Source organism: Cyrtonyx montezumae, unplaced genomic scaffold (assembly GCF_038088225.1).
Source record: "Cyrtonyx montezumae isolate F1298 unplaced genomic scaffold, pur_monq_1.0 scaffold_5, whole genome shotgun sequence".
NCBI lineage: Eukaryota > Metazoa > Chordata > Aves > Galliformes > Odontophoridae > Cyrtonyx > Cyrtonyx montezumae.
In genome coordinates this window covers 12,729,140-12,741,722 of record NW_027072056.1, presented here as the reverse complement: position 1 = coordinate 12,741,722, position 12,583 = coordinate 12,729,140, and the positions used below count along the sequence as shown (strand labels likewise).

Here is a 12,583-nt window from a genome sequence, read left to right as displayed (position 1 = left end):
ATCCTAACGACTAAAGCACTGCAGCCACTTCCTGCCAATTATTTCTTACTGCTCCATTCCAAACAGCCCCTGGATCTCAGTGAAAGGCCTTTCCCATGCACACATCCATTAAGGCACGGTCAGGCTTTTGCTGCATTTCTAAAACAAGGGGTTCAAAAGAAAGAGGGCTGTCAGCATTGACAGAGTGAACACTCAAGCATTGGCATGGCTTTGCTCCCATGAGATCTGTAGGACAAGAGCACCCAGGTGCTGCAAGACCTTGTTCTTCAGCTTGTGCAGAGCTAACTGGACTCTGCCCAGAGGATCTCAGGGTATGGAAAAAATGAGCACAAGGTCAAGTAGAAATGTAGGAATGCTTCATACAGAGTCTCTTCCTACACATCTGCCCTGGAATGGGAGGTTTTTTTCTATTTCCTAGACACTAATTCATTCTGCCCCTTCCAGTTCATTAAGAATTTGTGTCTTTTTAATATGTTTTTTGTTCAAGTCTGCTTGAAATCTTTAAAACTGATTGGGATGTTTGAATTAGCCCAGAGGAGACCCAGCAGTAGGCAGAGCACAGAAGGACTGAGTGACAGAGTACCGTGAAGCATTCCTGTTATCCAGGTGACTGTAAGAACATAACCCTCAAACTGACTCATTTCATGCATTGTTTACAAACTTCTATGCCTGACACGATGGCAAGCATAGCTAGCACAAAGGGGTCTCCACACAATGGCCACAGCAGAAGTAGCCCTCTCTGCATCTTCCCCCAGCCTCTCCTTCCCTAGGAGATGCACCACCACTGATTTAACATCGACACTGAAGGTTAAAGCAGCATTTGCTGCAAAGTCCCAGTCAAACTGTTGCAGCTCCTCAGATCAGGCTGTTGTTAACCCCAACTCAATGCTAACATCACTCTCCATAGAGACACACATATGCCAGGTAATATATGGATTTAACACCAGCATGAAATGGCTCTCAAGAACCTCCTTCATGCATAGGCTGTGAATTACTACAGAGGGGAGAAAACAAAAATGGCTGTGATTCCCTCTCAAAGAGAAAAACATTCATAGCAAATACAGTGAAAAATGAAGTTAAAAAGTAATAATAAATTGTTTCTTCCTTGCAAACAGTGGTGGCGATCCCAAGAGATTTGTCAAACTCCCAGGAATTGCACTGCTTGCAATTACAAGCACCATCTTCAGTCAAATATCAAAACGTGCTTAAGCCTTACCAAAACCAGTGCCACTCTCTATGCAATTTTGTAAGAAGCAAGTGGAGAGCTTCAACAGATGTTTATGACAAAGTTCAGTATAGGCATTGGTCTCTGAACAACAGGAGTGAAGAACAGCACTACTCATAGTGTATCAGGAGGAGACAAATATAACCCAGCATAGACAATGGGCACTGAAGACCTGCATTACAACCTAGCTGTATCTTTGAGAAGCTCAGTAACCAAGGCAAGCCTGTATTTCTATCACTTTCTCACTCCTAGGAAGGTCTAAAACCTGCTGTAATTAACAAGTCTATTTACAAGCAATTTCCCTCCCCTAATTTTTTCCCCACTGAAAAATGGAGCACGTTACTGCAAATAATGAAACAAAATGGGCATCATCATTCTTTCTATACAGCCAATTTGTCTTTGTAGAAAACCTGTGACAGATCATTGAAAGCATTCATTAGGCAGTGGGGTGATAATGCCCAGAATTAGTGGTGAGAAGTTCCACCTGGAAGCACCTCCACATCCAAAGCTCTTTTCTCCACAAGTGCACGCTAAGACAGCACACCAATAATCCCAGTGTGCTGCATGACAGTAGGAAGAGCACTGCCACTTTCCAAGCTCTCTTGGTCCCACAGCTCACAATCATGGCTTGCAAGCATGGCAGACCATCTACAACATGCTGCAGAGCAGAGAAGCAAGCAGGCAGGAAAGCAGAAGGGCACACACCTGACAGCAGTGACTGACAAAGTTTCATGAAGCAAACATTTTCCTCTACTGAAAGTGTCTGGGAGTCAATCAAAACTTTGTAAATTCTCAGAACTGTTTCAGCACTCAAATGATTAAAAACCCTGAATAAATCACAGCCTTTTGTTGTCATGCTTTTAAATGAATATTTCATCTTGTTTGTTTTGGAACAGATTTCAAAGATTGTAAGCTTTCTTACAAGAATGTAAAATGTAAAAATATGGTGAAAAAAAGCCTCAGTCAACCTTGAAAGTAAATGTCTTATTCTCTGTCAGGAATAAAAATCCTGTTTAACTTGAAATAGGAGATTTTAGGGTGGGGAAGAAGACTAACTGCAGTAGGGTACAGCCACTAGGACTACTCCACTAGGCTCAGGGGAAACCATATCACTTTCTACAACTTCCTGAAAGGAGGTAGGAACAAGGTGGACATCAGCCTTTTCTCCCAGGTAATTGATAGGACAACAAGGAATGGCCTTAAGTTGTGCCAGGGGAGGTTTAGGTTGGGTATAAGGAAAAGTTCCCTCTCTGAAGTTGTGGTGCACTGGCACAGCTGCCCAGGGAGGTGGGGGAGTCACTGTCCCTGGAGGTGTTCAAGAACCATGGAGATGTGGCACTGAGGGATATGGTCAGTGGGCATGGTGGGATGGATTGATGGTTGGACTAGGTGATCACAATGGTCTTTTCCAACATTAACAGTTAATTTTTTTAATAACATCAGACCATAGAAAAACCTGGCAGTTTACCAGATGCATCACGGTTTGTAAAACTCTGAACACTTACTTTGCTACAGATCTGAGCTAACTTACAGAAAATTCTTCATATATCCCAACAAAAGTAGGAAAAGAATCTGCCCTCCTGCTCATATTAAGACAGCGGGCTTCTAGCTGCATGGTATAGGGAACAGATGTCCCAAGCACTGTTTTGAGGGAAGCTGGCTGGATGCCCATTCAAATGCCATTAGAACTTGGCTTCTGTTTTATTTTTTCTTTTCTTTAAGAGAAGAGGTGGAAAATAAATGCCATCAGCTTCTCAAGAACATGGAAAATGGGAACTAGATAATTCATTTTCAAATTGCTTAAATATTAGCAGTTCCTCTTATATAAATAATTGGATTTTCATTAGAACTTTTAATTGCATCAGATGTATCTAAGGGACATGTCGCATCTCATTTGAAATGTTTATTTTGCCAGAGTAAACCAACCTAATGCATTCTGCAAAAATTAAGCTTCCCTTCATAATGATAATTCAAATAATTACTGCGTGGCTAGAGCACACACAGTCAATGTATGGAACATGGCATTCACTAGGCATTTAATTGTGTGCAGATGACTTCTGAACAGAGAATACGTGGCTGTGCATGGTGGCAAGAACCTGCTGTGAGCATCAAGAGGATCCTTCTCTGACAGTGGATGTGAGATAACCAACACCTCTACAGGGACAGGAAAATATCACTTATCTATTTTTGATGAATTTTGCACAGAAATACAGTGCAGGTTTCTGAATAGCTAGCCAAGAATGTTCTGGATAAATATTTTAAAACAGAAAATACCAGTGAAGCAAGTCTGCAGCTGTTCACTTAGTTGATACACTCTTACATGTTTGGTTTTTTCCCCTGGTCAAAATTCAAGAGATCTAAATAGATAAAGGAAAATGTATGCTTTATTTTTTGTTATTTCCAAAGTGAAAAATGTGATTTTGTTTTGAAGCTATAACAGAAAACTTCACATCATATAAATCACTGACTTAAACTGAAGATTTATAAAGGAGAGTGAGCAGTCAAAAGTCAACTAGAACTGAATAAAGCATACTCCTACTCTCATTTTCAGGAACCAAATACCATCAGATTGTATTTTTCTCTTGTGATATCCCCTCAGGTCAGGAAATGGGGGACTGCTTGACCTCTGTATTCTCAAGACTTCTAATGCCTGCCCCTTGATGCACCAAATCTTCCAGTGCAGCCTACAACTTCGAGCCATGGGCTTGGCACATTCCAGCCATGGGTCTCCTGTGCCACCAGGCTGCCAAGGTAGAGCTGTGACCTCACCAGGAAGACTGATGCTCTAGAAGCACCCTTCAGCCCATCTATTTCCAATTAAGAAGAAAGAGTAGAAGTGGCTCACAAGTATTTGCACCTTGCTGATCTTATCTGACATTTCTGACAAATAACAACTGTTTGGGTAATATGGGGCTAACCTCAGTCACAGACATGGGAGGCTGCTTTTGTGCCCACTAAGGAAGGGTCAGAAGCTGCTTCCCTTGTCTCCTCCTCCAGGCTGAAATATTGCAGAACTGCCCTTACATTTTCTTTTTCTCTACTGTTTACCCAAATTCATCTCCACTTCCATTTAAGCCCATTACTTTGTTGTTATGTCCTCACTGATAGATGAGGGTAATGAATCCCTGCCATTTCTAGCAGCTCTTTGCACACCAGATGACAAATAGACCTCCAAAAGGATTTTCTGCAGATTGAAAACATCCCATGCTTTCCTCCTTTGAAAAAAAGCAGCTAATACCACCCAGCACTGGCTCGTTACTCATTCACTAAAGTCCACTGAACTCACTGTGTGCTGAGAAAATCCAAGGCCAGAGTTCTTGTAGGAAGACTCAGGCTTCCACAGAATAAAAGGAGTGCAGGAGTAATGAGGCTGACCACAGGTGGCTCTTCTCCCAAATAAATTAGAGTTGTCATCATTAATTTGTGGCATTTCATTTGTTAAAGACAAGCACATGAGGCAGAACATCCTGATGCTCACAGGATGCTCCAGGCCAGGTTTCTGGTTTCTCCTGAGTCATTTCTCAAAGGCTCTGTCAGCCTCTTGTGATTTCACTTGAAGTCATAACAGAGCCCCTCTCTTGCACACTGCTCTGTCCCCAAGCCAGATGCAGCAGATAGGAAAGCCCTACACTCCAGCTTCCTGGGGCTGGGGCAAGCACCACAGGCTTGGGGCTGCACCTATCTTCCACTCCTGCTTCAGCACCCCCTTGTGGGACAACCCCAACATCCTGTACATGTGGTGCAACACTGCTAACAACTCCTGCCTGCAGCCCAGACCCCATCATCTGGAAAGAGTTATGCCTTCAATCCAGCTAGGAGCTTCTGTAGGTTAGAACATGACCGGTCCCCAGAGTACATTCCTCTGTCTACAGAGTACATGAAGCTTTCTTCCATCAGTACCTCTACACACACCCCAACATTTTTTCACCTCCAGGAATGACTGGGAAAGACATGATGTACAGCAGCATATGGAACTTCAATCCAACAGGAACTGAAACAAATAATGACTCAAGTCCTACTCTGTTGATAGAATTTGTGGCAACAAGAATTGGAGCTTATTACTACCCTCTCAGAAATGCCCATCTTACACCTATGAAAAAAAGAGGTATCATAGAAAACACCTTGCTTCTTTTTTAATCTTCCAAGGAGCTTCGGTACTGAGAACAATACCTCTTCTGAGGAAGGGATATGGCCCACTGGTTGGATTAACCATTGTGGCTCCTGCACGTGAGCATCATTTTTAAACCTACATTGCTCTGCTGCACTTAACCTTTGGTGGACAGTATGAATCTAACCCCTCTGAACAGGGTTTTGGAAGCAGACCTCATTTGGAAAGGACATCCAATAACCTCAGCCTTGAGACTAGCCTCAAAGCAGGAGAATTTGATGAACAGCTGGATTTCTCCAGCTTGGAAATTCTTAATGCTTGCTGAATTTTTCAGGATAAAATAGCAAAAGCAATTATCTCTTCTCCTTGGAAAGAGAATTCCCTGTATCCTTTACCCATGTGGCATGTGTATAAATATAATCTCCTTTCTCTTCTGGCAGTAGTTCAAATCATGGGTTTTATTCTCCACCCCACCCAGATGGCAGTTACAGAATTGGGGCGGGAGGGAACAAGACTGGAGAGGAAACATATGAAATTATACAGGCAAGATTTAAAGGGGAAGTATAGATAGAAAAAAAAGTGCAGAAAACAGCTGGCTTCTTCCTAATCTGATCTTTTTGAAAATGAAGCTTCGCAAGCAAGACCCACTAGGTGATGCATTTGATTGTAAATGGGTTGCAAAGCAGGCTCATTTTTCTTACTGTAGTCGCTGTTTTCGTCCTTGGTCCCATCAATTGTACCATCTGGGTGCATCTGCAGGAAGTATTCCTGCTGGCTGAATAACCTTGTCACAATTCCCTTCAGCTGGGGTTCTGCAAGAGAAAAAAATATATATATATAATTAAAAATACTATTAGATATACCAAACACATACAAGAGACCCAATTTGCACAGCTCCCATTAAGCCCTGAGTAAATAAAGTGTTTGGAAGTAAGACAGCCTCCTGTGAATCCTTTCAAGAGAGGTTGTAAAATATTCATATATACACAGACATACAGGCAAATAAAATGGAGATCAGATGAGCAGGTAAAATGCGAGGCATAGTTGGTACAGCATAAAGTAACAGATTTATGCAACGCCGCTTCAGTGAAAGTTACCTACCAAATGAAAGTCTTTAGACAGCTTATGTATTCTGAATATGCGTCTCGTTCAGAAGCAAATTTGCTGGCAGTGTAGCAAGGAATGTGCTTATTGTTTCTTATTCTGCCTGTGAAGGCAGCTAGCTTGGTTTCTGTGTTTGAGTCACCATCGTGTCGCTCCAGTTTTACGCCACCGAAAATCTGTTTAAATCCGTGTTATTACAGCAGTGTAAAACCAAAGTAACCGAGTGCTGAATCAGGCTGCGTGAGTCCAACTGTGTGGGATTCAGGGAGCAAGATTCCTAAGAGAAACAGATGCAAGACACCTCCAAAAGTGACTTCTGAAGCATTTCTGGGCACCCTAAACACCTCTGCTTTCAAATCCCCTATGATCCTCTCTCCCCAAAACATGTGCCACACACTCGGGCAGATGAGAATTATTCTTTATCATTAGAAGTGTTAACTATTCAAACAGAAATTAACATGGTCAGAACTCCAGGATAAATTCCTTTTGATCACAAGTGTGTTACTGGAGTTGCTTCTTAAAGCCACCCAGCCAGCTACAGGCAGCCCCACCAACTGGGTTACAGAGATTTCCTCAGGCAACAGGAGTTCATAGTTCTGTCTGACTACCCTCCAAAAGTTCTGAGCAAGCAATAATGGGCTTTTTCTAAGAGGGGAAAAGAAAAAACCCAGTGCAGCATACCAAAACACAGTCAGTCTCCCATCCTTTGAGCCTCTGGGAAGGCTGTTTAATAATCCATAATCACTACATATCCCCAGTCACATTGTGCATTAAGTGACCCCATCAGGACTCCCCACTCCTAACATCCCTGCACTGACTTCCAGGAGAGGACAAGGCCCCCCAGACCAAATTTCCTCCAGCCAAACCACACAGCCAGCAAGGAAAGCATTGTGGATGGCTGTATAGGGTTGCAGCTTTGGAGATCCTGGAGAATCAGGGGCTATCCTGTATCTACAGAAGCATGTGCTTGCCATGAATAAATCAGTTCCAGCTGGTTTCCATGCTGCCTTAGAAAGTGACTTCATAGCAACCCAAATGGTGTAGACTTCAGGCAGGCCCTTTCCCAGCAAGATTCACAGCTCTGGGACAATAAGCACACTCAAACTGGCCATCTACTAAGAGCTCATGTCAACTGAGGCAAAATATGCCCATTTGAAAGCAAGTGTTTTGCTTTGTTCTTCCCAAAATGCCAGATCTGTTTTGCTGGATGCAGGAACTTGATTCAAGGAGGGAAGCACAAAGCTGTAATCTCAGGCACAGCTGAACGCTCTACCCTCCTCCAATGTGTTCCCCTTCTCCCTTTTATCTAATACCACAATAATAAAGGCACTAATAGGTATTCTCCGATAGGCGACCTATGCTTAAGTGCCTGAATGATTCTCAGCCTCATTTTTACTCTCTCGTTAAATTTTCATGTTTAAGTACTTTGCACAAAATGGAAGAGCTCCCAGTAGGACACACTTAAAGATGTTACTGCAGCCTGAAGCTCTCAGTGTGGAAGAACCTTGTCTGAAAGCCACTGAAGGATAGTGGATATAGAGTCAAGGCTTTTTTTTTTTTTAAATCTCTTTCTTTGGAGAAGATGATTTAGCTACAGGACAGAAAATCTTTGTCTTTTGTGGTCAAAGCTATACTTCGATCATGCAAATCATCCCAGAAGGACATGCCAACCTCTCCCATTTACACTAAACAGCCTATTGAGCATAGCACAGAGCAAAGCCTTTCGACATTAGTTGCTTATCAACACCTTAACAGTTTAATCAAAATAGCACCTGGACCTCCCCACATCAATGCTATAGATGGAAACAGAGCTGTACCAGAAGGCTGTCACCACAGGAAACACCAGGCAGAGCCCCAGCCTCCCTTCATCGCTGATATGACTAACACACAGCCAGGTCTGGCTCCAGCTCCAACAACTGCCTGCTTCATAGACCAGGGCTTTTCTGAACCAGTGCCTGCCAAGAGACAGGTTGGAGGAGAAGTCTCTTCCATGCTCTTCTTTCTGACCTGATCTAGTTTGGCTGAAGTTTGCTGCTCATCCCTAAGTTCACAGGGCTACTCAAGGGGAGCAAAACAGAGCAGTAATCCACACACAAAACTAATGTGTTCCTCCTGTCCCTAATGCAGTCTGACAGCAGTGGTGCTCCTGTCTCTGCCCTGCACAAAGCCCTTTCTGCAGGACTCATTTAGGAAGCCCTGCAGCTTCAGCACACAAAGCCTTTTCTAGATACCCAAGGTGAACCCTGCTTCTAACAAGGACCAAGGATGCACTCATCCCTCTTCCTGAAGCTCAGGCCAGAGTTATTGCTTGAGATGTCCAATCACAGAGTAGCAGTTTTCCTGCCTACCCAGAGGCATGACTCCACACTTGGCTATTGCTGGACTTCACTTTAGTCATACCATGTATCTTAGCATCATCACCTCTTTCCAATAGCAGAGAACAGCTATTTTATCAGTCTTCCATCACTGCCACCCCTTGCGTGGCAGCAATCATGCTGAAAAATCTCAGTGCTTTTTTGTTTGCTAGGTTTTAGAAACTAACACAACCAGCAACTCTCTTAGTCACTTATGGATGGAGGAACATCCTGACAGGCCATAACAGAAGGCAGAAAGACAACAAAATGGAATTAAAGTTCTCCACAGTTTAGCAGTTAGCTATGGAAGGGAGCAATTCTTCCTTGCAGACAATATTCCCAGTACTTCAATAAACACTGGGAAGAAAAGAAAGCCCATAACACTAGGCTTTTGTCTAAGTTCCCCCAGTAATACCGCCCCAAACTATAATCAATAGGAGACAGAACAAGCCATAAAGAGTTAAGAAAAAAACCACCACAGCACAGCCAAGTACAATCCCCTCCATTACCATTTTCTTTCTATAACTCACAGAATTCACCAGGAATCACTCAAGTCTACTCTTTAACCTCATAACTGTATAGTTAAGGGGAACTCAAATCTTCATGCCTTTAAAGGAGCAATATTGCACAATGCTCTCAGGTTAAACCCACTCTTCTTCAATTCAGGCTCCTCCACACTGTTCTGCTTTGCTGCAGAAAAGCTGCACTGTTCAGTTTTCCACTCAGAAACAGAACTAAACTAACACAGACAAGACTTCATCTGTAACTTAGCGGCTCCCTAAAGACAAGTGTTTCAGAATGGATTTAAGGAAGAAGTTATGACTGCCTTGATCTCAAAGTACAGACTGAACACTTGAGACTTCTATGCAGCATCGACTCCCAACACAGTCCCCAAGCTATTAAGATTCCCATGTGATATATCAAGGGATATTTTTGTCCTTATTTTATAATCCATTGTGCTTTAGGATGCTCACATCAGGGGTACTGCTCTGGCTGCTAACACATTCAAGGTGGAGAAGCCAGAGGAAATTCATCAGAGCTGCTGCTCACCCCAAGGCAGCAAACTCTAATCCTTTAAATGCTCTGCTCCCTGAAGGAACAGGGGAAGATCACCCCCATGGCTTCACCTATCCCCACATCATCTTTCAGTCTGCTTTTTTTTTTTCCTAGAGCAAAGACACAGCCTTCAGCTGCTGACCTTTCCTTAACACAGTCACCCAATAACCAACTAATCACACCTCCCCAGCAGGCATCCTGTTTGCTCTCCTTTCCACGCGAGGAGCTCAGCAGCTCCACAAGCCTTCCTTTTAGCTTTCTGACCCCTTCAGCACAGCTGAGGCTAACCAGTAACAATCTGACTACTGATCTCCCTCAGTGCCACAGATCTGCAGCTCTCAAACATCTCCAGGGTCAGTGACTACCACCTCTCTGAGCAGCCTGTTCCATCCGCTGGGACTTCCCAAAGGACATGATAGGTACAGGGTATTTACACACAAATCAGCCCTCCACCAGTTACACTCCCACAAACATAGGCACTACTGAAGGCATTCACTATGTTCCATGGGGAAGAGTAGCTCTAGTAGGGCCAGTGGGAGATAAAGCTTTTTATTAGAAATATCACTGGCTCTTTAATTATTTCTTATTTAACTTCTGCTCCATAAGTTCACACAGCAAAGAAAGCAATGACATTGTCTTGCAGTAGGCTACAAAGCAATAGCAGGTAAAAACAAGAAAGAAAATTCTCTCACCTCTTCCAGTGACAGCTTAAGGGAAACATCACGTCTACCCAGTGAGATACTACTCCCTCAGCTGCTAACCCTTAAATGAGAGGTGGGGAGGGGTGGATTCTGGCTCCACCCCTTCTGGTCACTCAGGTGCATTGCTTGCTCCACACTTTCTCACCTGATGCTCAACCATTTGGTTCAGGCTGTGGCTGGGCAATTCCACTGCTAAGTTGAACATGGAACTCACTCCATAACTGTACAATGGAAAGCGCACAAGAAAGACAATTCCTCTTAACGTGGAGAGAAGCTGTGGGGTTATGCACCCAAAGCTGCATTCAGCTCTGCTGAGAGCATGCTGTTGCTTACTGTTATCAGCAAAGTGCAGTACAAGCATGACCTGGGCGTGTACTACAACATGAACCCCAGAAACCTTAAACCTTACCACACCCATCATGCCCTGCAGGGTGGCTCAAACCAATCTGGTCCCTGAGCCGTAGAGAACCACAGAATAGGGCATGACTGATTTCCAGCTGAGCCACCTTTTGGAGGGCAGTTTGTATGTGTCTATCTGAGGCTCTGGACTGGGAGACCTGAAGGAACTCAAACATACACTATTCACAGGAGTAACCTTAACCCCAGCTCACTGAGCTGACAGGAGGATCTCAGCAGGGCTGGTTCTCAGCAACTTCTTGAAAAGATGAAGGGCTAAGCAGCCTTTCAAGGAGTGCAGCCACTGGCTCCAGGGGCTCCTGTAATCCACAGCAATGCTCTGGCTGACAGGCAAGCCTCAACTGGAGGGTGCTGGTGCAGAACTGTTCCTGTATTCACTCTGCATTGGGTGTCAGAGGTCCTCTGTGCTGGTAATGGGTTCAAACGAAGCTCTGGGGCTACTGTTCTCCACACAATAAGCTGCCAAGCAGCAGAAGACTCCTCTTGCTTGGACAGCTAGCAGCCATTTTACATTCAGCAACCTGCACCCAGATAGCAGGAAGGTACTGCTGAACAATTCTGGCAGGAGACGTGCCCGTTTGTTTGCTATAGCAGGACACACACTGACTCAGTGCCTCCACCTGCTCTCAGCGCAGTAAGTTTGTCTGGGACTCTGAACCAGCCCAGCCAGTACCCACTGTGATGCAAAGCACATCAGGCTGGTGAAGGAGAAAGCATCTCCGGTGCTGGGCTGAACCCAGCTGGGTGGCTGCTGCCTGCTCTCTGCATGTGCAACACTTCTGTTGAGGTTGTGACTGCAAGCAGGGCACCTGTAACACAGCCTGGGGTCACATTTCACCTAAATGTTTTTTGAGCATTTGTTTTTTGCAATTAAGCATTTGAGCCTGGAACTTACACATCCCGTTCTTCTCATTTTTCCCCCAGTCGGGCTGTAGCTGTCACATTGGGAAGCTGATTTATGACTCACCCAACTGCACTCAAATGCACAGCAATCCCAGCACTCAAGTCAGGGGATAAACCGCTCCTAATTTACTGAGATCAATCCCACAGGTACAGTGCCACGATGGAAACTTCAGTTCCTCTCCTCTGGAAAGGACAGGTCCCAGAACATCCAATATGAAAACTATTGCAAACACATGCTGACAGAGATGAGCACCAAAATCTCCCTTTGGAAGCAGAGTTAATGAAGGCTCACACTAACACAGCACACAAATGTACCAGCAAGCTCCATGCAGATTACTATGGTGACAGGCGTCAGCACGGAGCTTGGGGAGGAAAAGATGAAAAGCTGCAGGAGAAAACTGTGCTTTATTTTGCTCCCACCCAGAGGCTGCTAAGTTCTCTTGGGTGTTTGGAGTTAAAATGAAGTAAGTGATTGTCTCCAATTAAACACATCACTGTTGGTGTAAGTTCTGCATCTCAGCTCATGACGATGATTCACCGAAGCCATCCAAATGAGGAAGCAAGGAGGACATTTCCCAGCCCCACTAAGTGCTTTCCCATAGCAAAAAAAATGGCAGCAAGATGGTTGTGAACAGAAGGACGTGTTGCACTGCAAGCAGCTGGCCTGGGGGACTGGGGAATGAGCGGAGAGTATAACAAACAACAAAATGACCGA

At 44.2% G+C, this 12,583-nt stretch overlaps 1 protein-coding gene across 2 annotated transcripts in view; it reads right to left on the bottom strand.

Annotated features, from left to right (window-relative positions):
• FGF12 (fibroblast growth factor 12) overlaps window positions 1–12,583 on the bottom strand; it is a 184,062-nt gene that overhangs the window by 59,963 nt on the left and 111,516 nt on the right. For both annotated transcript variants that reach the window (XM_065748430.1, XM_065748429.1), the window contains exon 2: window positions 6,035–6,145. In XM_065748430.1, coding sequence (XP_065604502.1) covers window positions 6,035–6,145 — 111 coding nt within the window. The remainder of the gene's footprint in view (window positions 1–6,034; window positions 6,146–12,583) is intronic.